Source organism: Salmo salar, chromosome 06, assembly GCF_965601325.2.
Source record: "Salmo salar chromosome 06, fSalSal1, whole genome shotgun sequence".
Classification (NCBI taxonomy): domain Eukaryota; kingdom Metazoa; phylum Chordata; class Actinopteri; order Salmoniformes; family Salmonidae; genus Salmo; species Salmo salar.
The window spans coordinates 67,129,124-67,154,418 of NC_138296.1; the positions used below are offsets into that span (position 1 = coordinate 67,129,124).

At 42.4% G+C, this 25,295-nt stretch overlaps 1 protein-coding gene across 2 annotated transcripts in view; it reads right to left on the bottom strand.

The window, feature by feature from the left end:
- LOC106607809 (exostosin-1) overlaps nucleotides 1-25,295 on the bottom strand; it is a 253,228-nt gene that overhangs the window by 226,480 nt on the left and 1,453 nt on the right. For both annotated transcript variants that reach the window (XM_014205176.3, XM_082976877.1), the window contains exon 2: nucleotides 23,238-24,331. In XM_014205176.3, the coding sequence (XP_014060651.1) occupies nucleotides 23,238-24,205 (968 nt within the window). In that variant the 5' untranslated portion in view covers nucleotides 24,206-24,331. The remainder of the gene's footprint in view (nucleotides 1-23,237; nucleotides 24,332-25,295) is intronic.

Sequence of the window (25,295 nt, forward strand, 5' to 3'; positions counted from 1 at the left end):
GACCTCAAACCAAATCACGCTGTGGGCTGCCACAGTAACTCACACATGCAGAGGTATGTGTGAGGGGTCAATGAAACAGGAGGTTTTCAAATGACTGAATTTTGGCAGGAATCAATCTTTTTTTCAGGTTCAACATGGTGTCAGCGGCTCTGAGGGGACGCTCCCGTCTCCATCATAGTGATTGGTCGGCCCAGGGAAACGTGTGAAAACCTTCCACCTGAGAGAACTGTCATGCTTAACTGTACAGGAAGCTCTCCTGTGATGTAGCATAATTACTAAGGGTCTATGACAGGGGTGGGCAAACTTTTTGGCTCGAGAGGCCACATCGGGATTTTGAAATTCAAACGGAGGGACGCATTTTTTGGAGGACCAATTATTTGTTAAAATCAATTTGCGGAGGCCTCCCGAATGGCGCTGCGGTCTAAGGCACTGCATCGCAGTGCTTGAGGTGTCACTACAGACCCAGGTTCGATCCCAGGCTGTGTCACAGCTGGCTGTGACTGGAAGACCCATGAGGCGGTGCACAATTGGCCCAGCGTCATCCGGGTTAGGAGAGGGGTAGGCAGGCCGAGATTTCCTTGTCCCATCGCGCTCTAGCAACTCCTGTGGCGGGTCGGGCGCATGCACACTAACACGGTCGCCAGGTGTATTGTGTTTTCTCCGACACATTGGTGTGGCTGGCTTCTGGGTTAAGCGGGCATTGTGTCAAGATGCAGTGCGGCTTGGCTAGGTTGTGTTTCGGAGGACGCACGGCTCTCGACCTTCGCCTCACCCGAGTCCATACAGGACTTGCAGCGATGGGACAAGACTAACTACCGGATTTCTCCCGCAGGCTCTGGACATTTACACCTGGATCTTGCAGCTAGCTAGCTGCTACCCGAGTGACTATTGGCTAACGTCGGTCCCGGTCAATTATTCCCGGAGCTAGCCAGCTGAAGAGTTCTATCAGCCACTCCTGGGCTACAATCACCTATCCGGACCCGTTTTACTGCCGATGCGGAGCCCCATCGGGACTGGACTACTGACGTTATCTGCCTGAGGGAGTTATCCAACTGGCCCCTCCGTCGCGACGTAACCTGAACGCCCATCTGCGGCCCGCTAATCGTTAGCTGTCTTATCGGCTGCTATCTTAATAGGTCTATCGGACAATTTTCTTGGGCCACTAACTATTTTGCCAATTGGACTGGTCCCCCCTACCACACGGAACCCCACTAATCTACAGACGGAAACGCACGAGGTGACTAAAAATAGACCTCCCTCCATCTTCTGCCAGCTTGCTACCTATGGCCCTGCTATCTGTCTGAATCTCACTTGGACATTTATGATCACTCGGCTAAGCATGCCTCTCCTTAATGTCAATATGCCTTGTCCATTGCTCTTCTGGTTAGTGTTTATTGGCTTATTTCACTGTAGAGCCTCTATCCCTGCTCATTATACCTTATCCATCCTTTCAGGTCCACCACCCACACATGCTATGACATCTTCTGGTTTCAATGATGCTTCTAGAGACAATATCTCTCTCATCATCACTCAATGCCTAGGTTTACCTCCACTGTACTCACATCCTACCATACCTTTGTCTGTACATTATACCTTGAAGCTATTTTATCCCCAGAAACCTGCTCCTTTTACTCTCTATTCAGGATGTCATAAACGGCCAATTCTCATAGCTTTTAGCCGTACCCTTATCCTACTCCTCCTCTGTTCCTCTGGTGATATAGAGGTGAATCTAGGCCCTGCAGTCCCTAGCTCCACTCCTATTCCCCTGGCGCTCTCTTTTGATGACTTCTGTAACCGTAATAGCCTTGGATTCATGCAAGTTAACATTACAAGCCTCCTCCCTAAGTTTGTTTTATTCACTGCTTTAGCACACTCTACCAACCCGTATGTCCTAGCCGTGTCTGAATCCTGGCTTAGGAAGTCCACCAAAAACTCTGAAATCTTCATCCCTAACTACAACATTTTCAAACAAGATAGAACGGCCAAAGGGGGCGGTGTTGCAATCTACTGCAGAGATAGCCTGCAGAGTTCTGTCCTACTATCCAGGTCTGTACCCAAACAATTTGAAATTCTACTTTTAAAAATCCATCTCTCTAAAAACAAGTCTCTCACCGTTGCCGCCTGCTATAGACCACCCTCTGCCCCCAGCTGTGCTCTGGACACCATATGTGAACTGATTGCCCTCCATCTATCTTCAGAGCTCGTGCTGCTAGGTGACCTAAACTGGGACATGCTTAACACCCCAGCCATCCTACAATCTAAGCTTGATGCCCACAATCTTACACAAATGATCAATGAACCTACCAGGTACCACCCCAAAGCCGTAAACACGGGCACCCTCATAGATATCATCCTAACCAACTTGCCCTCTAAATACATCGCTGCAGTTTTCAACCAAGATCTCAGCGATCACTGCCTCATTGCCTGCATCCGTAATGGGTCAGCGGTCAAACGACCTCCACTCATCACTGTCAAACGCTCCCTGAAACATTTCAGTGAGCAAGCCTTTCTAATCGACCTGGCCCGGGTATCCTGGAAGGATATTGACCTCATCCCGTCAGTAGAGGATGCCTGGTTATTTTTTTTAAATGCCTTCCTCACCATCTTAAATAAGCATGCCCCATTCAAGAAATTTAGAACCAGGAACAGATATAGCCCTTGGTTCTCTCCAGACCTGACTGCCCTTAACCAACACAAAAACATCCTGTGGCGTTCTGCATTAGCATCGAACAGCCCCTGTGATATGCAACTTTTCAGGGAAGTTAGAAACCAATATACACAGGCGGTTAGAAAAGCCAAGCCTAGCTTTTTCAAGCAGAAATTTGCTTCCTGCAACACAAACTCAAAAAAGTTCTGGGACACTAAAGTCCATGGAGAATAAGAACACCTCCTCCCAGCTGCCCACTGCACTGAGGATAGGAAACTCTGTCACCTCCGATAAATCCACTATAATTGAGAATTTCAAATAAGCATTTTTCTACGGTTGGCCATGCTTTCCACCTGGCTATCCATACCGCGGTCAACAGCATTGCACCCCCCACAGCTACTCGCCCAAGCCTTCCCCATTTCTCCTTCTCCCAAATCCAGTCAGCTGATGTTCTGAAAGAGCTGTAAAACCTGGACCCCTACAAATCATTCGGGCTAGACAATCTGGACCCTTTCTTTCTAAAATTATCTGCCGAAATTGTTGCAACCCCTATTACTAGCCTGTTCAATCTCTCTTTTGTGTCGTCTGAGATTACAAAAGATTGGAAAGCAGCTGCTGTCATCCCCCTCTTCAAAGGAGGGGACACTCTTGACCCAAACTGCTACAGACCTATATCTATCCTACCCTGCCTTTCTAAGTCTTCGAAAGCCAAGTCAACAAACAGATTACCGACCATTTCGAATCCCACCGCACCTTCTCCGCTATGCAATCTGGTTTCAGAGATGGTCATGGGTGCACCTCAGCCACGCTCAAGGTCCTAAACGATATCGTAACCGCCATCGATAAGAAACAATACTGTGCTGCCATATTCATTGACCTGGCCAAGGCTTTCGACTCTGTCAATCACCACATCTTCATCGGCAGACTCAATAGCCTTGGTTTCTCAAATGATTGCCTCGCCTGGTTCACCAACTACTTCTCTGATAGAGTTCAATGTGTCAAATCGGATGGCCTGTTGTCCGGGCCTCTGGTAGTCTCTATGGGGGTGCCACAGGGTTCAATTCTTGGGCCAACTCTTTTCTCTGTTTACATCAATGATGTCGCTCTTGCTGCTGGTGAGTCTCTGATCCACCTCTACGCAGACGACACCATTCTGTATACTTCTGGCCCTTCTTTGGACACTGTGTTAACAACCCTCTAGACGAGCTTCAATGCCATACAACTCTCCTTCCATGGCCTCCAACTGCTCTTAAATACAAGTAAAACTAAATGCATGCTCTTCAACCGATCGCTGCCTGCACCTGCCCACCCGTCCAGCATCACTACTCTGGACGGTTCTGACTTAGAATATGTGGACAACTACAAATACCTAGCTGTCTGGTTAGACTGTAAGCTCTCCTTCCAGACTCACATCAAACATCTCCAATCCAAAGTTAAATCTAGAATTGGCTTCCTCTTTCGCAACAAAGCATCCTTCACTCATGCTGCCAAACATACCCTCGTAAAACTGACCCTACTACCGATCCTCGACTTCGGCGATGTCATTTACAAAATAGCCTCCAATACCCGACTCAATAAACTGGATGCAGTCTATCACAGTGCCATCCGTTTTGTCACCAAAGCCCCATATACTACCCACCACTGCGACCTGTATGCTCTCGTTGGCTGGCCCTTGCTTCATACTCGTCGCCAAACCCACTAGTTCCAGGTCATCTACAAGACCCTGCTAGGTAAAGTCCCCCCTTATCTCCGCTCACCATAGCAGCACCCACCTGTAGCACACGCAGGTAAATCTCTCTGGTCATCCCCAAAGCCATTTCCTCCTTTGGCCATCTCTCCTTCCAGTTCTCTGCTGCCAATGACTGGAACGACCTACAAAAATCTCTGAAACTGGAAACACTTATCTCCCTCACTAGCTTTAAGCACCAGCTGTCAGAGCAGCTCACAGATCACTGCACCTGTACATAGCCCATCTATAATTTAGCCCATACAACTACCTCTTCCCCTACTGTATTTATTTATTTTGCACCTCATTATTTCTATTTCTACTTTGCACTTTCTTCCACTGCAAATCTACCATTCCAGTGTTTTACTTGCAATATTGTATTTACTTTGCCACCATGGCCTTTTTTTGCCTTTACCTCCCTTATCTCACCTTATTTGCTCACATTGTATATAGACTTATTTTTCTACTGTATTATTGACTGTATGTTTGTTTTACTCCATGTGTAACTCTGTGTTGTTGTATGTGTCGAACTGCTTTGCTTTATCTTGGCCAGGTCGCAATTGTAAATGAGAACTTGTTCTCAACTTGCCTACCTGGTTAAATAAAGGTGAAATAAAATAAATAAAATATTGTGGGAAGCTTGTGAAAGCTAACTGACACATTTGACCCAAGTTAAACAATTTAAAGGCAACGCTACCAAATATAAGTATATGTAAACTTCTGACCCACTGGGAATGTGATGAAAGAAATAAAATAAATCATTCTCTCTACTATTATTCTGACATTTCACATTCTTAAAATAAAAGTGGTGATCCTAACTGACCTAAAACAGGGATTTTTTTACTAGGATTAAATGTCAGGAATTGTGAAAAACTGAGTTTAAATGTATTTGGTTAAGGTGTATGTAAACTTCCGACTTCAACTGTATGCAATATCCTCCTTTGCATATTTGGGTATTATTCTACACACTAGCTATTATTTTAATGAGCTCTGCCCCCAAACAAGACCAGATTTGGTTGTTCCAGACCAGACCATATCTGAACCAATCATAGACATCTATGTTTCACAAGTTTAGACATCAAAGTACTGCTCAGTAGAGTACAGTAGAGATCAGTAGAGTACAGCACAGTAGAGATCAGTAGAGTATAGCACAACAGTACATTAGTGTGCTCTAGTGTGTACTGTACTCTACCTTTCTTTACAGTACTCTACTGTGCTGTACTGTCCAAACTTGTCACAAACCACAGGTTCACTACTATGATTTCCCATTGTAGCAAATTAAAATTACAGAAACTCTTACCGATTTTTCAGAAATTACGTTACCGATTTGGTAACGGAATTTCGGGTTTTAATCACTTAATTCATAAACAAAATTGATATCACTAAAATGACTAACTACCTTTACTTGTTACTTCAGTGAACTTTCATTATCCTCCCTCATGAGGGAGAGAAATAAAAAAAAATCTTAAAGATGTGGGTTTTTGGAATTTCAAGGCACAAGGCAAAGTCTCTTCAACTTACAGAAGGCAAATATATTTAGATTTGGTGAAATATAAAATGTTGATATTAGTTGGCAGGTGCCTTTACTTCAACATTATTGTGTTTTAAAGTATTTCTAACACGTTTCCAGTAGGTGTTATCTAAGACCCCTTTTCCATCGGTTTGACCAGAAATCAAAGCCTTTGCTTATTCCACATTTTTACATAGAAAATGTTTGAAAAATGTATATATGCCTTAATTTCTCACAAATATAGACTTCACGTTCATTCACATGGGTCCTTTCACATGGAAATTACCAATAATAATAACAATAATAACTGATTGCATTTATATTGCGCTTTTCTGCCTACAGTAAGTCTTCAAACTCCCCACTTCCACCCCCAATGTGTAGCACCCACTTGGGTGATGCACGGCAACCATTTTGCGTCACCTCTTCACACACCTGAGACTGAGGCAAGTCAAAGTTGGGAGAAAGAAGAGGAAGAGAAAAGGAGAGAAAGAGTAGAGCATTGCTCCTTTTGTGGTTGGAGGTGGGATGAGTTCCTGTGAAGGATGTCTGTCACCTCCCTGCCCCCTGTGAGCCACTTTAATAAAGCCTGATCCCACAGAGGGGAGGCAGGTCAGATCTGTGGGTTGAACAATGGCATTTTCACATCCCATCACAAGGATGAAGGCACCCTCTGCAACAACTCCACTGCTCCACGATACCACTGTTAACTTGTGCACACAGTAGGCTACACTGGTGACATGAACATTGTCTGTTAACTTCTGCACCTCATGTGGTTTCGTATGACACATGCGTGTCCATCGGGGGTGAATATTGGATTGCCTGAGTTGCTATTTATGGGAACGGGAATATGTAGTTGTGATCGTGTAGCAGTTCATTGGGAGGCAGCAGGCAACACATATCCCTGGGATCTAGAGACAGAGTTCTCTGCTCTGCTGTTGAATGTGCCAATACACGATAAGCTTTATTTGTCACTGGTGAAAATGGATGAGAGGTAATCTACACTGATGACACACTCAAAGAGCATTTACACAAACCTGTTTTCTGCTCTGCAGAGCTTTCCTGTCCGTGCATACTTTATGACAGACTATGACCTAACAGAGTATCAGAAACAGCCAGATGGGGGGAAAAAAATATGGAACCTTGTATGTGTATAATTATAGAGATAGTTAGAGGCAATTTCAGTACTTACATCCTATAATAGAGCCTTGGAGAGGTCTGCTCATAATCTGACCAACGAGGGTATTCAGGGAACATTTAGATAATTCTGCTCTCAAATGATCCATACAATGCATACTGCGAGAGGACAATAGGGATTAGGAAACATGGAGTCAAAAACATGACACTGTAAATGGATAATAGTAGGCCGAGGGTAGTTGAGGATATTACTTTTTTTTTTATAATAAAGGGTCAACGCGCAATAAATCCGTTCCGACTAAGTTATGGTCTTAGTACGGCTCATCACCTTATATTGAAAACATAAAGCAAGCGCTCTGTGACACGACAGCATTAGTGGAACAATGAAAGTTTCTGAATCCATGCCAAAACAGCAGCTTGATGTTTTATGGCTCCACTTTATGACCAACACGTTTCAATTATGCAAAACTTACATTGCCACAAGGTTTTCAGATCATACCAAAATTAGAAGCTGCAGATTTTTTACGACAACCATTGATTATTTTGTTTATTCAGCATCTTTCCTGGATATGTTTGTCATCAATAATTCCATTGCTGTTTAGACCATGTATATACAGTGCCTTCGGACAGGATTCAGACCCTTTGACTTTTTCCACATTGTGTTACATTACAGCCTTATTCTAAAATGTATTACATTGTTTTTTTTCCTTCCTCAATCTGCACAAAATACCCCATAATGACAAAGCAAAATCAGGTTTAGAATTTAAAAAAAACTGAAGTATCACATTTACACAAGTATTCAGACCCTTTAAATCAGTACTTTGTTAAAGCATTTTTGGCAGCAACAACAGCATCAAGTCTTCTTGGGTATGATGCTACAAGCTTGGCACACCTGTATTTGGGGAGTTTCTCCCATTCTCTGCAGATCGTGTCAAGCTCTGTCAGATTGGATGGGGAGCATTGCTGCACAGATATTTTCAGGTCTCTCCAGAGATGTTCAAATCAGGTTCAAGTCTGGGCTCTGGCTGGGCCACTCAAGGACATTCAGAGACTTGTCCCGAAGCCACACCTGCGTTGTCTTGGCTATGTGCTTAGGGTCGTTGTCCTCTTGGAAGGTGAACCTTTGCCCCAGTCTGAGGTCCTGAGCAGGTTTTCGTCAAGGGTCTTTCTGTTCTTTGCTCCGTTCATCTTTGCCTCGATCCTGACTAGTCTCCCAGTCCCTGCCGCTGAAAAACATCCCCACAGCATGATGCTGCCACCACCATACTTCACAGAAGTGATGATGCCAGGTTTCCTCCAGACGTGACGCTTGGCATTTAGGCCAAAGAGTTCCATCTTAGTTTCATCAGACCAGAGAATCTTGTTTCTCATGGTCTGAGAGTATTTAGGTGCCTTTTGGCAAACTCCAAGCAGGCTGTCATGTACCTTTTACTGAGGAGTGGCTTCTGTCTGGCTACTCTATTCATAAAGGCCTGAATGGTGGAGTGCTGCAGAGATGGTTGTCCTTCTGGAAGGTTCACCCATCTCCACAGAGGAACTCTGGAGCTCTGTCAGAGTGACCATTGGGTTCTTGGTCACCTCCCTGACCAAGGCCCTTACCCCCCGATTGCTCAGTTTGGCCGGGTGGCCAGCTCTAGGAAGAGTCTTGGCGGTTGCAAACTTCTTCCATTTAAGAATGATGGCGGTTACTGAGTTCTTGGGGACCTTAAATGCTGCAGACCTTTTGGGTACCCTTCCCCAGATCTGTGCCTCAACACAATCCTGTCTCGGAGCTCCACAGACATTTCCTTCGACCTCATGGCTTGGTGTTTGCTCTGACATGCACTGTCAACTGTGGGACCTTATTTAGACAGGTGTGTGCCTTTACAAATCATGTCAAATCAATTGAATTTACTACAGGTGGACTACAATCAAGTTGTAGAAACTGAGCTCAATTTCAAGTCCCATAGCAAAGGGTCTGAATACTTATGTAAATAAGGTATTTCAGTTCATTTTTAATACATTTGCTAAATTTTCTAAAAACCTGTTTCCACTTTGTCATTTTGGGGTATTGTGTGTACAGTAGATTGATGAAAATCAATTTTAGGAGAAGGCTGTAACGTAACAAAATGTAGAAAAAGTCAAGGGGGCTAAATACTTTCCAAATGTTTTTTAAAGTAATTCATATTTAGCAGTAAAAACAATTAATGTGAATGTGCTGCAAATGTTTCACTCCACTGCCTTCATCTTCAGGGGAAAATAAGGGAAGGGCTGTTTGGTTTCTCTTGTATGAAATGTTAGATAGGTTCGATAAATTTGAATTGACAGGAGGAATTAAGCCAGAGTTTATTCCTTGAGGTGTCACTCTTCATAAAGCAGCTGTAAAGATGATTGACCTAGCAGCCTTGGTAAAATATGGAGAGGCTGGCATGTTTACTCAGTGCTCAAACCATGGCTGGTTATAGATAGAGATTCACCTTGCCAGCACCTGAAGGCCTCTCAGGACCGACTGACTGACTGCTGCCCTCCTGTCCTCCTTACACATCTCATTCATTGGTTTACTGTGCTGTACCTGGTCCAGCAAGGACCCCTGAGAACAAGGCCTTTTTAATGCCTCTGGAGAGATGTTGACACACAGAGGGAATACTACTTCCGCAGGTTTGCTAAGTACAACAATTCCAGTATGACACGCTCAAGGGTTGTTTTAATGAGCCAGGTGATTCTGTATAGCTCTCACCTCGTCCACACTGAGAGCTGTTGAGGAGCTAGAAGTAGCCCCCCCCCCCCCAGCATACAGAGCAGAGCTGCACTCTGCCTCCAGTATGGGTGAGTCTGACTCTCACACACAAATAAAATGTATTTGTATTTGTCACATGCTTCATAAAACAACAGGTGTAAACTAACAGTGAAATGCTTACTTGCGGGCCCTCCCCGCCAACGCAGAGAGAAATAAAATAAAGAAATAGAAAAGTAATAACACACAATGAGAAACGAAAACTGGCACTATACACTGGGTAACAGTATGGAGTCAATGTGTGTACGAGGTAATTGAGATAGATATGTATATAAACTCAGTAAAAAAAAGAAATGTCCCTTTTTCAGGACCCTGTCTTTCAAAGATAATTCGTCAAAATCCAAATAACTTCACAGATCTTCATTGTAAAGGGTTTAAACACTGTTTCCCATGCTTGTTCAATGAACCATAAACAATTAATGAACATGCACCTGTGGAACGGTAGTTAAGACACTAACAGCGTATAGACAGTTGGCAATTAAGGTCACAGTTATGAAAACTTAGGACACTAAAGAGGCCTTCCTACTGACTCTGAAAAACACCAAAAGAAAGATGCCCAGGGTCCCTGCTCATCTGCGTGAACGTGCCTTAGGCATGCTGAATGGAGGCATGAGGACTGCAGATGTAGCCAGGGCAATAAATTGCAATGTCTGTACTGTGAGACGCCTAAGACAGCGCTACAGGGAGACAGGACGGACAGCTGATTGTCCTCACAGTGGCAGACCACTTGTAACAACACTTGCACAGGATCAGTACATCCGAATATCACACCTGCGGGACAGGTACAAGATGGCAACATCTGCCCGAGTTACACCAGGAACGCACAATCCCTCCATCAGTGCTCAGACTGTCCGCAATAGGCTGAGAGAGGCTGGACTGAGGGCTTGTAGGCCTGTTGTAAGGCAGGTCCTCACCAGACATCACCGACAAAAACATTGCCTATGGGCACAAACCGACCATCACTGGACCAGACAGGACTGGCAAAAAGTGCTTTTCACTTGACGAGTCGCGGTTTTGTCTCACCAGGGGTGATGGTCGGATTCACCCCTGGTGAGATGCACTGCAGTACTTAATGCAGCTGGTGGCCACACCAGATACTGACTGTTACTTTTGATTTTGACCCCCCCCTTTGTTCTGGGACACATTATTCCATTTCTGTTAGTCACATGTCTGTTCAACTTGTTCAGTTTATGTCTCAGTTGTTGAATCTTATGTTCATACAAATATTTACACGTCATGTTTGCTGAAAATAAACGCAGTTGACAGTTTCTTTTTTTGCTGAGTTTATAACTAAAGAATAAAGTGACTAGGCTACAGGATAAATAATAAAAAGTAACAGCAGTCAAAAAGTCAGGGCCAAAAGCATCAATGCAGATAGTTAAGAAGTTAACGAAATAGCTACTTGGATTAACTATTTAGCAGTCTTATTGCTAAAATAAAAATCATTTTTTGTGCTCATTTTTGCACGCAGAAATATGTAGGTTATTGTGTTTGTTTAGGAAGTATTGAAAATGACTTCAGTAATGCAATATGTGACTGTGATGTGGTTGTCTTACCGGTCTTCGTTAAATGCACTGACTGTAGGCCAAGTCACTCTGGATAATGACCTAAATGTAGATTGATTAAGCGGGAGGATGATGAGACCTACACAATAGTTTTTTTTATGAAATGCTCCACACATATTTCCCGCCCCCCAAAAACACTGTTTATAACTATTCTTGCACTCCCCGTTCCTGTGGACTGTTGATCCGGTCCCGAACTTGACTCTAGAACTTCACTCCCATTCCTGACAGAATCCTGCGGGACACGCAGGAGGACTGTTCCCATGCCAACCTCTATCCTGGATGGCAGGGATCTCAGCACCAGTGATGCACTAGGCCGTACACACTACAGTCTGTAGCGCCTTGCGGTCGGATGCCAAGTTGCCGCCATACCAAGCAGTGACGCAGCCATTCAAGATGCTCTCAAATGGTGCAGTTGTGGAACTTTTAAAGGCTCTGAGGGCCCATGCAAAATCTGTTCAGCCTCCTGAGGAGGAAGAGGCATTGTCATCCCCTCTTCATGACTGTGTTGGTGTGTGTGGACCATGATAAATCCTTAGTGATGTGGACACTGAGAAACCTCAAGCTCTCGACCCACTCCACTACAGTCAATGTGATGTGTGGATGGGGACGTGCTCGGCCCTTCGTTTCCTGTGGTTCACAATCAGCTCCTTCGTCTTGCTGATGACGAGGGAGAGGTTTTTGTCCTGGCATCATACTGCCAGGTCTCTGACATCCCTATAGGCCGTCTCATCGTCATTGGTGATCAGGCCTACCACCGTCGTGTTGTCAGCAATCTTAATGATGGTGTTGGAGTTGCGGCCACTCAGTTGTGGGTGAACAGGGAGTACAGGAGGGGACTAAGCACACAACTCTGAGAGGCCCCCATAAGTGTGTTGTTGCCTACCCTCACCACCTAAGGGGCGGCCCGTCAGGAATTCCAGGATCCAGTTACAAAGGGAGGTGTACAGTGTCATGGTCCTTAGCTTAGTGATGAGCTTGGAGGGCACTATGGTATAGAACGCTGAGCTATAGGCAATGAACAGCATTCTCACATAGGTGTTCTCTTGTCCAGGTGGGAGAGGGCAGTGTGGAGTGCAAGAGAGATTGCGTCATCTGTAGATCTGTTGGGGCGGTATGTGAATTGGAGTGGGTCCATGGTGTCTGGGATGATGGTCATGAGCCATAACCAGGCTTTTAAAACATTTCATGATGCTATGGGGTGATTGTCATTTAGACAGGTTACATTGGCGTTCTTAGGCACAGGGACTATGATGGTCTGCTTGAAACATGTAGGTATTACAGACAGGGTTAGGGAGAGGTTGAAAATGTCAGTGAAGCCACTTGCCAGCTGGTCAGCGCATGCTCTGAGTACGCGTCCTGGTAAACCGTCTGGCCCTTCGGACTTGTGAATGTTAACCTAAAAGGTGTTACTCACATTGGCTACAGAGAGCATGATCATACATTTGCCCGGAACAGCTGGCACTCATGTATGGTTCAATGTTGCTTGCCTTGAAGCAAGCATAGAAGGCATTTAGATCGTCTGGTAGGCTCGCGTCACTGGGCAGCTCGCGGCTGGGTTCCTCTTAATAATGCGTGATAGTTATCAAGCCCTGCCACATCCAACGATCGTCAGAGCCGACGTAGTAGGATTTGATCTCAGTCCTGTATTGACACTTTGATGATGGCTCATCGAAGGTCGTAGCGGGATTTCTCATTAGCGTACAGATTACTGTCCCGCTTCTTGAAAGCAGCAACTCTAGCCTTTTAGTTGTGTGCGGGTCAGCCATTTATTCACCCGCACCCATCCGCAATTGGTAATAACCCATCCGCACGACTATATGTGATAATATACTATAAGTGAAAATCTGACGCACCCGGACCTAACCCGCTAATATAGAGAATGTGCTCTAGGCTACAGTCAGACAGCATAACAATTTTGTTGTCTCTACCTTCTTGCTGTTGTCTGTGCCCAATAATGTTTGTACCATGTTTTGTGCTGCTACCACGTTAGGTTTCTACCATGCTGTGTTGCTACCATGCCTTGTTGTTGTCTTAGGTCTCTCTTTGTGTTGTGTTGTCTCTCTTGTCATGATGTGTGTTTTGTCCTATATTTTTATTTCATTTATTTTTAATCCCAGCCCCCATCCCTGCAGGAGGCCTTTTGGTAGGCCGCCATTGTAAATAATATTTTGTTCTTAACTGACTTGCCTAGTTAAAAAAAAAGGTTAAATAAAAAAAGATAAGCAGAACCTCGAGACTTCCTTAATATCAGAGCTCACGCCCCAGCTGATGTTAACAAAGAGACACACACCAAGCGCATGTGCACACACACACACACTTCACGGTAAGCTCGACACCTGTTGTATTCGGCAAATTACATTTTATTTGACACATTTGTTTTACTATACTTGTGGAGACAATTGATTTATATTTAAAAATCCTACTTTCCCTAACCCCTATGCCTAATATAGCCTTTTTCTTGTGTGGACCGACGAATTGTCCCCACTTGTTCGAATTGTTCTTGTTTTACTATCCTTGTGAGGAATTCTGATCCCCACAAGGACAGTAAAACCCAAAAAACACTCACTCACATATTCGCAGGTCCAAACCTCTTGATCCTTAAATGTAATCAGCTCACCTTAACTGCAGTGAGTGGCACATGATGCTTTGCCTCTTTAGACCCACTTTATTTTGACATGAAAGCATACATGCACTAATTGTTGGAGCCAATTTGTGTGCCTTGATGAAGTAGTTTAGGATCAAAGTATCCCGCTTGTTTGCTTTTCTCAACATTTATAAAATGGCTCTAAAATTACACTCGATAGTGCATTTTGCATTTTATCAACATAAAAGGTTGGCAAATGTTAATTGGATAGTGCTTCAGAATGCCAAAAGTAAGAATTGGAATTACAGTATGTTATTATTTTGCATTGAATTGCATAAAGCATATGGTATTGACAGTTCTCTAAATTATACAAACTTGCCTAAGTAATTCACCAATCACAACATAGAAATAAAAAATATAAAAAAGCCTGGCACTTGGCTGTCCAGATGGGAAAGAGCGAGAAAAAAAAAACCCGTGATTGAGTCAAGTCCCATTCCTCTATTACTTATTTGGAGTCAAGTCGAGGTTAGGGCTGGGCGACACAGTATATCGAATTCATTTGATTAATTCTAACTCATGTTTTAGAACGACATTCAAATGCCTTTGTTGCAAGAATCAAGACCCCTTACAACAAAGATCACTTCCTCTCTGACTACAAGCAGTTTCAATTCACTATTTTCATTTGAGGTTTGGTCCAGAGTCAGTCATATGGACGCCGAAACATTATTTTACTGTAATGAATAACTTTTTAACGACACCTTTTTTGTCTCTAACGATACCCTTTTTTTTGGCCACAGACTTATGTGCTGTCTGTCTAGTAGTTTGCGTTTTATACATTTTCAAGAGCATAAAAAGACGCATTTATGTAAGTAATTGGCAACTCGTTCTCATTCTGAAAGGCTGGGTTGTTCAAACAGTTGGAGACAGAGGAGGGTGTATTCCTAACAGTTCAATTTGTTAGCAAGCAAATAGAGCCAAGTTGGCTAGACTTTATATACACTGAACAAAAATATAAAATGCAACATGTAAAGTGTTGGTCCCATGTTTCATGAGCAGAAATAAAAAAAGATCCCCAAAAATGTTCAATAAGCACAAAAAGCTTTTTTCTCTCAAATGTTGTGCACAAATGTGTTTACATCCCTGTTAAAATGAACATTTCTCCTTTGCCAAGATAATCCATACACCTGACAGTTGTGGCGTATCAAGAATCTGATTAAACAGCATGATCACTACACAGGTGCTCCTTGTGCTGGGGACAATAATAGGCCACTCTAAAACGTGCAGTTTTGTTATACAACACAATGAAAACAGATGTCTCAAGTTGAGAGAGCGTGCAATTGGCATGCAGACTGCAGGAATATCCACCATTGCTTTTGCCAGAGAATTTAATGTTAATTTCTCTCTGCCTCCAACGTTGTTTTAGAGAATTTGGCAGTACTTCCAACCGGCCAGCCCAGGACCTCCACATCCGGCTTCTTCACCTGTGGGATCGTCAGACCACCACCTGGACAGCTGATGAAACTGTGGGTTTGCACAACCGAAGAATTTCTGCACAAAATGTCAGAAACCGTCTCAGGGAAGCTCATCTGCGTGCTTGTCGTCCTCACTAGGGTCTTGACCTGACTGCAGTTCGGCGTCGTAACCGACATCAGTAAGCAAATGCTCACCTTGGCCACTGGCACGCTGTAATTCTGTGCTCTTCATGGATGAATCCCGGTTTCAACTGTACGAGGCAGATGGCATGTATGGAGTCGTGTGGGCGAGCAGTTTGCTGATGTCAATGTTGTGAACAGAGTGCCCCATGGTGGCGGTGGGGTTATGGTATGGGCAGGCGTAAGTTACAGACAACAAACACATATTAACACTTTCAAAATCCAGTTAAAATTGCTACACTATAATTTTTGGAGATTATGGAGTTAGTCGAGATGGCATCATATCCACTTGACAGAAAACGCAATTACAAATTTTACAGTACAAAGCAATCCAGGTCTTTTCATGCACTCCTTGGTTTTTGTTGATCAAGTATTGATCTTGACGCTGATATTCTCAACTAAAAAAGGTAGAAGGTGATTGTCAATCACTCAATAATAATCATCTTGCTACCTTCAAGGTGTTGAGTCAGTACATTAGTCTCATTAAGTACATAGGACTTGCATGAGGAAGCACCAAAATAAGTCTTTCCAAAATTTCTCAAATCATATTCGTACCCCAGTCAGTGTGGACGTCTCCTAAGCCAATAAGCCTTTGCAGCTTGTAGTTTGTCTTTAAAGACCCTGTAATGAACCCACATACTGATAAAGGGGCAATTCCACAATAATGTAATTATGCTTTTATGTATGCCAAACAAAAAAAACACTGATTTCAATGTTTAACAAACCATATAACTATGCACAAGGACTACTTTTAACAATTTCCACTGAACATTTTACAAAAATGAATTTAGTGGAAAAACTGTGCAGATGCAGACTTTGGTAACAGAACTACAATAAAATATCTCTCAAGTTATGCGACCACGTTTTCCATAAAACGCTTAAGGACATTTAAAAAATGTTCTACTTCATAATCTCCAGCACCACCCCAACATGTGAAAATGGCACGTTTCCATGTCCGGTAGTAAAAAAGATTAAGAATCATAAGTGTTTCCAATGACATCAACCAATTAGTAAGCAATACCTACTCAAAATTGGCTAAAATCACATGCTGCACACCAGTGATGTCATTGGAAACACTTATCTTTCTCTATCTTTTTTACTACAAAACATAGAAATGAACCATTTTCACATTTGTTGATGTTGGGGTGGTGCTGGAGATGATGAATATGAAGTTGAAAAATTGAGAAGTTTCCCTTTAAAGATGCGCTCCGAATTAGGATTCAAAGATCTCTGCAGAAAAAACGGGGTGTCAGCTATGACATGACACCTTGAGTTTGAAAAAAAATCTATTTTGGTTACTGAAATACAGTAAGGAATTACGGTAATGAAATTACGGTAATGGAATGACATCATGGGTCCCTGATCTGTTCTACACAGAAATGCATAATTATGGATATGAATGTCATTCTCCTCATGTTTCATAAGTTGACATCACAGTGCAGCACAGTAGAGTACAGTACAGCAGAACAGAGTTCAGTAAAGTAAATTCAAGTATAGTTCAGTACAGTACACTGTACTCTACTCACTGTGTTTTACTGTACTGTCCGACTGTATTGTAGAGTGTACTGTAGTGTGCTACACTCAGTCCTGTACTGCGCTATCCAAACTTGTGAAACATACAGTGCCTTCATAAAGTAGCCATACCCCCTGACTTCTTCCACATTCTGTTGTGTTACAGCCTCAACTCAAAATGGATATATTTTTTTAAATGTATATTAAAAATAATCTCGCCCATCTACACAATACCCCATAATGATGAAGTAAAAACATGCCTTTAGACATTTTTGCACATTTATTGAATAAAAAAAATATATAGGTTTCACACCCTGAGTCAATACGTGTTAGAATCACATTTGGCAGCGATTACAGCTGTGAGTCTTTCTGGAGCTTTGCACACCTGGATAGTACAATATTTTCCCATTATTAAGTTCAGAATTCTTCAAGCTCAAATTGATTGTTGATCATTGCTAGACAACAATATACTTTCCAGCAGATTTAAGTGAAAACTGTCCACTCAGGAACATTCACTGTCTATTTGGTAAACAACTCCAGTGTAGATTTGTTCCTTGTGTTTTAGGTTATTGTCCTGCTGAAAGGTCCCAGTGTCTGTTGTAAAGCAGACTGAACCAGGTTTTCCTCTAGTATTTTGAATGTGCTTAGCTCTATTCCGTTTCTTTTTTTGTCCTAATAAACTCCCCAGTCCTTAACGATTACAAGCATACTCATAACATGAAAGCATACCCAGAGCATGAAAATATGGAGAGTGGTACTCAGTAATGTGTTGTATTGGATTTGCCCCAAACATAACACTTTGTATTCTGGACAAAAACTGAGAATTGCTTTGCAACATTTTTTACAGTATTACTTTAGTGCCTTGATGCAAACAGGATGCAGGTTTTGAATTTTTTTTATTCTGTACAGGTTTCCTTCTTTTCACTCTTTCAATTAGGTTAGGATTGTGGAGTAACTACAATGTTGATGATCCATCCTCAGGTTTCTCCCATCACAGCCATTAAACACAAATGCTCATTAAACTGTTTTAAATGTCACCATTGGCCTCATGGTGAAATCCCTGAGCAGTTTCCTTCCTCTCTGGCAACTGAGTTAGGAAAGACGCCTGTATCTTTTGTAGTAACTGGGTGTATTGATACACCATCTAAAGTGTCATTAATAACTTCACCATGCTTAAAAGGATATTCAGTGTCTGCACCAATAGCCACCCTTTTTTGAGAGGCATTGGAAAACCTCCCTGGTCTTTGTGGTTGAATCGGTGTTTGAAATTCAATGCTTGCTGCTGAGGGACCTTACAGATAATTGTATGTGTGGGGTAGAGAGATGGGATAGTGTTTAACAGGTTTTTTGAATGACTATTATTGCACACAGAGTGAGTCTATACAACTTATGTGACTTGGTAAGCAATTGTTTACTCATGAACTTATTTAGGCTTGCCATAACTAAGGGGTTAAATACTTACTGATTCAAGACATTTCAGCTTTTGATTTTTTACAAAATGTATACACATTTCTAAAACCATATTTCCACTTTGACATTATAGGGTATTGTGTGTAGACCAGTGACACACATTCTCAATGTAATCCATTTTAAATTGAGGCTGTAACAACAAATGTGGAAAAGGTCAAGGGGTGTGAATACTTTCTGAAGGCACTGTATTTATTTAATGCCCAAAATGTTGCGTCTATTTCTGCAGAATAGAAGATTCTCCGTTTTTCTTTCAGCTGTCAACTTACGTCTCAAAGATCTGCATCTTTGGCTAAAATATTAAGATTTACTGTGTCAGATATATGCACAAAACAAAAATATAGAGCACTGAATGTGTAGTCTGCAGTTGTCCATTGAATGTAAGCCAATTTTAGTGCAGGCGTCGACTCCAGTTGTCCGGGGGAAAAAAAACTTGTTATGAAAGGGAATTGAGCATCCCTGCTTGGTCTTTAAGTTGCCTTTCTCAGGATAAACCAGACAGAAAGTTAATCACTGCACATCTAGTACACCTCTGCAATCGGGTTAGAACTGGACCTCAGACAAAACTAGACCACAGGAAATATCATTGTTCTGCTATATCAAATTGAGATGTTAGTTCAACAGCATGAAAGACAGTTGGAAATAGAGACATGACCAAAAAAATGTATAAAAAAATGTCTTAATGTTTAAACTGCAAATTTTTTTTTTCATCGGTTTCCTGCTAAAACTAAGAAAAATTCAGATAATTTCACGTGAATTCACAATGCTAAATATGGTCCTACTGTGACCTACTGCATAGGATTGCTAGTGGGCAATGAAGTTCTATCTTCCGGACAATGGCGCTCACCTTACTGCTGTCCCCCACCCACTCTGCTAGGTGCCACTCCATGTTTTCAGTGGTCAGTACATGGGACTTTATGTCCAACTTCTCATCAATACGATGGCTCGTTGCAGTGACGTATGACAGCATGTTCATAGACGTCCAACAACCTGATGTTAACGCCGTGTATGTTTTTTTTTGAGAGATCGCGCTTTGTACTTGCAGAGAAATCATTGTACAATTTGGTCACCCGGGCCATCACAGTTTCCCGACATGGCACGTTGTAGTCTGTTTCTAGACATGCCATCAGGGCATTGAAGACGACATGCTCAACCTTTGACAACGGCTGCATACCAACCGATTCTGTAATGAGCGCTGTGATTTTCTAACTCTGTCCCTTATCGCACTTCTTTTGTGTGAAGCCGTCTGTCTGTTGTTGCTGCCAGAAACAGGTTTGGGTCTCACGGTGCGTCCGTTTCCGATGGTTAAGCATTGCACCTGTACTACCATTACCGTACCTCAATTTCAACTCGCAAAGTTTGCATTTCACCACCTTCTCATTTAACTTCTCAAGGATTTGGCATACAGGACTTCGCTGCTGTCTCTTGCCATACTCTGCCCTTTTTCCACCGACGATGACGTGCAGAGCGCTTTATGTCCGTGGCAAATAAATTGAAAGATGCACATCTCCTCCTATTTTCCCCTTTATGATGATGATCGGGACCTGATAGTGGTAGTTTTGATTTTGTTAAGAATTTCTTTTATTTTTTATTTTTTTTGATTTTTGTTTATGGATTTGTTTCTTAACGTTCCCAATTTTGTTTAAATGTCTATAGTCTTTCCAAGGCCTCTTACAATCCATTCAAACAGGTTTGTCATGTAACATGTGTTTACAGTAATAGCAGGAACTAGTCTAGACCTTTTCACTGCTAGCAAGGCTGGGGAACAACATGTTAAATTGTAGTCTGTAATTAAAACACTGTCGGAGGACCGTTACTTGCATGGCTGGTGATGGATCTGCAGAAAGCACCCAACAGTGAGAAACTAATTTAGAGCCTATCTATACATCTTATCAGCAGGGTCTCTCTAGCCTAAGGCTGAAAAGAACAAGGACCAGACAAATAAATCTGACTGGCTTCTGAGACGCACAAGCTTTGATGACTTCTTCCACACCATTTTGATAATGAAATAAGTGTCATGATGTAAATCTTCCATGTTAAATAGGAACGTTGCGTCCTCATATCTAAACTGTGACTGAGACACGTGGGCCTGTCGTGTGGGGTTCTTGGGGATGTTATCGCAGTATAGTGAAATCATCTGACTTCAATCCATGGCTGCCCAGCACAGGGTGGGATCGTCCTCGATTCCTCAGCCTTGGTTTAATTCAATTGGTAGCCAATTATTGACTCTTCTGACTGAGGCTTTGAAATCCCCTTCAATTTTATTCACACAGTGAGTATTTTCAAGTGGGTACCTTGTGTTGCCCACAATGTATCTGTATTGATATACAAAATATTGTGGAATGTTTTGTAACTGTCAGAGTGTTATTTGATATCTTTGGTTATCAATCTTTTGGATTTCTACTGTAGGCCACATCTGTTTCTCTTCAAACAGTGCTATTCAATCTTTCTCTTTGTGAGCTTGAAGATATTTTTAAGATGGAGGCAATCTGATGTTTAATATTACCGATTTCCAGATGAGCCCAGCTGTCAAAATCAAACAAAGTTTTGTGATATGATTTGGCACAGAGCCTGAACTGTAATAAAACCCCCCTAAAAGATCTAACAGGATGTGTTCCACACTTCAACTATCTGACCATTCTAAAAACACCTGTGGGACATTCATTCATACTAATAACCAATGAGGGCGAGCCAGGCAGTGAAATAACAGTGAGGGCTGGAATGTAAGTTAAAAATGTACGTAAGACTGAGCATTACCAGTGATAACATTGTCTTCACTGCACAAACATGCCCGTCCTGCAACAATGGCAAGCGGGGAAAAACCCAGCCATACAAAACAAATCAGGAGAGCCTGATACAATGGGAGTCAGTGCTTCCCATGTCGATCCAGGTTAAATGAGGCAAGTTTAAACAGTCACATGGTTTCGTTTTGGGGAATTTAATAGCTTATTGACAGCACCCCCCGTTGATTTGAATGAAACCATCCATACATATTTGCCCACTGAAGGAGTGCTCAGAAATTTACTTTTTGGACCGGAATGCCAAAACATTCCAGAGATAAAGGTGCTTAAAATTGACCCATTTTGAAAACCCCACCATACCTATAGACATGCATGTTGTTTTCATCACTGGAAAAGATAAACGGTTGAGCTTGATATAATTTAAAAGCTTACAGTGCTGTCAAACTATTGTATTATTTCTTGAAAATAATGTTTTGTAATAGAAACTGTCATATTTAAACCTTTAATGTCAATCATCTTAAAACACATATACTTATTTTTTTCCCTATTTGCATATGTTGTAGTTTAGACCGTATTTCACATAATCTGAGGTTTTTGTGCCCGCCATCGGTTAAATCAACATGCTCTTGAATACAGGGTGGGTGTCATGTTTTGGCTGATAAATGTTCTAAAAATGGGAATAAAATTGAAATTTCAAACTTTCAAAATGGTACCACAAAGATGGTTGGATGTCCACACATCAGATAACGTTGACTTGAATGGGAATATCTGTTGTTTTAAATGATACTGTCAATCCTCCATAGGAAACCTATTGAAATGTAGATAGAAAACGCATTACCATTCAAGTTGCCATTTGAGGCTCGTCTTTGTGGTGGCAATTAGATGTTTCAATACAACAAAAATGTCAAATGGTGTACCAGCTAAATTGCAGTGCTCTAAATGGATAGGTCCATTCCATAAATGATTTCCATGATTGAAGTGACACCCACCCTGTATTCAAGAGCACGCCGTGTCTGAACTGATGGCGGGCACAACACAAAAACCTCAGATGATGTGAAATACGGTCTAAGCTACAACATATGAGAGTATGATTATTTTTTTTAAACATGTTTTTAGATACATGCCGATAAAAAAAATAAGAGTGTGTAAAACTGTCAAGGCAAAGGGTGGCTACTTTGAAGAATGTCAAACATCAAACATTTTGATTTGTTTAACACTTTTTTGGTTACTACATGATTCCATATGCGTTATTTCATAGTTTTGATGTCTTCACTATTATTCTACAATGTAGAAAATAGTCAAAATAAAGAAAAACCCTTGAACGAGTAGGTGTGTCCAAACTTTTGACTGGTACTGTACATTCCTGTCATCCTGAACTCCTCTACCCGGCCCATAACGTTTTGCTCAACTGCTTACAAACTCCTTTCATTTGTCTGCTGTTGATGCCGAGTTGTTATGCAGCGAGGGTTTTTTTGTACACAGATCTCTCAAGTGTGTTGCACTGTGCTTTTACTCAGGCTGCAGAGCAAAATAATATAGTTTGACTCTATAGCAGACTAGCAGTACTCTCATGGGTATTCTAAAGTATTTTTCTTATTTTAAAACAGCATCACACCCAACCTGTAACAAACAAACCTGCTTTAAAATAATGGTAGATACTGTAAACTGTAGAAAGATATGAAAGTAAAACTGGATGCAAACATTGAGAGGAAAAACAACGTGTCAGGATAATCCAACTAACATGGATGAGCAACTGTACTTTGATAATATCCACAGCGCTGCTAGGAATGTGTCATCCAGAAATAGGGATTAACCCCTTGATATGTTGTGTCAGACTGTCAGTCTACATCTCGTGCTGTAGAGTGAGAAACATACCATTTTGAAATACGTGAAACCAGCGAAAGGACATACAAGAGGGGAACTTACTTGGAGTATTCTTCATTGTCCCGGTCGCATCTTGCATCCTTATGCTTTTCCCAGTCCTTCCCATGCTTGCAGGTGGTCAGTAGAATGATATCTTCCCCATTGTGAATATGATATAAAGCATTTCTGGTTTCTGAACCGATACCAGTCAGATACCTCTTCCCTTTGAAAACCAGTAAATATTTCCTTGATGGAGGGACATTTTTGAGTGTCAAATAACCCTTGTCCCCTCCTTTTTGGGAATGGTCTTTTGAAAACAAAGGAATGGACACATCAAAGTATGGCCTAAAATTATCCATATCAATGCTGGCTTTGGCCAAAATGGCCTGGCCAATATCAAAGCCCAGCTCCTCCGTGTAATATGGCCAGGTGCCAGAGTAGAGGTTGAAAATGAGGTGGTTCCTCCCGTCATTCCACGTTGGGAGGCTCTGTACTTTAGCCTTGACATTGTGAATGTACTGGCTGGACAGCTGGTCCCGGTCCAGAGTGTCAATGCCCAGCACATACAGACAGGCCTCGTTGACGTCTGTGGTGTGGAAGCGGGAATCCTCGACAGCTGTCAGGATCTTCTGGTAGCTCTCAGACACCGTCTCCCCCTTCAGCAGGGGGTAGACGTACACCTTGAACCCCCTCTGGCAGCGGCTGAAGTCGAAGCATGTGTCCATGCGGCATCTCCTGCTCTTGTAGATGTTGTTGCGGATCTCCCGCCTCTCCCTGGGAGAGGTGTGCTGGTGGTGGAGCAGAGGGCTGTCTGCCTCCTGCTCTCCGTCCTCCAGGTAGGTGTTGAGCGGGTGGGTCCACTCAGGCCAACGCTGTCTGAGCAGGCTGAGGCCGGGGCTCTGGGCGACTCTGAAGAGGTACTGGTGGTGGTTTTGATGATGGAACTCCCCAATCTGAAGTCCCCACAGGTAGGCAACCAGAAGAAGACAGGCCCCTAGAGACACGACCAGGTACCTCTTCTTGGCCTGCATGTGGACAGTAGGGCTGAAGATGATGGGAACCGAGGCAGGAGAAGGAGCAGGGAGGACGTGGGGGTCCACACTCAACCCACGGGGCTCACTCTTATCCACAGGTAAGCATGCTGCTGGTCTGAGTCACTGTGTGCACAAGATAGAACAGAAAGCGTGAAAATCACGTTATAACTGGACTCCGTTTCAGATAATCAGAGATTACCATTATGATGGATTGCAGAGACAAGAGATGCATTTGGTATCACTGACAGTGTTTGCTTCTTGTTTTACAGCACATTTGAGACAAATCAATATTCATATTGTCTGATGATTAGAATCAATGGTTCCACACTAGCTACAGATTGGTCATATCACATTATCTGGTGTAACAAAGATTGTTGGTATCCATTATTGGCCATTAAAGGTTTGCCTATACAAAATCTCACCACATATTTTTCAACTACCCTTGTATTTGCAATACTATCTTCATTCTCGATTCAGCCAAAAATGTCAGTGTCCAGTTGCAGATGGTGCGTTTGAATTTAGAAAATGCTGTTCAAATAAATAAATGTTGTGCTTCATGAAGTAGTCCAATGTGTATGCCACCATCTTGTCTATTTCAAATCTTCTCTCATTGACTGAGACAGGTGACCATCATCGAGACATGCAGCCCTTTGGGGTGGACCCACCTGTCTCAATCAATGAGATTTGAAATAGACAAGATGGAGGTGTACACATTGTCGGATTACTTCATGGAGCAAAAATAATAATAATAATACATTTTTTTAAATAATGGAGCATTTTCTAAATTCAAAACGCACCACCTGCAACTGGACAGGACATTTTAGAAGATACATGTTTGCCCGACTCAAGAACGAATCGCCAATAACTGGTTAGTTGAACAATCTCTGGCAATGTTTTGTATAGGCAAACCTGTAACACCCAGTTATGGATCACAAAAATGTTTCCTTCTAACACATTATCTGATGTAACAATCTGTAGCTAGTGCCACACCAAAGCAATATTGTTCAGACACTTCCACCCATGCGCAATTAGCCTGCGGGGACGAGGCTAACGCCAAAGCAATTCGACAAAAGTCTAATAATGAATT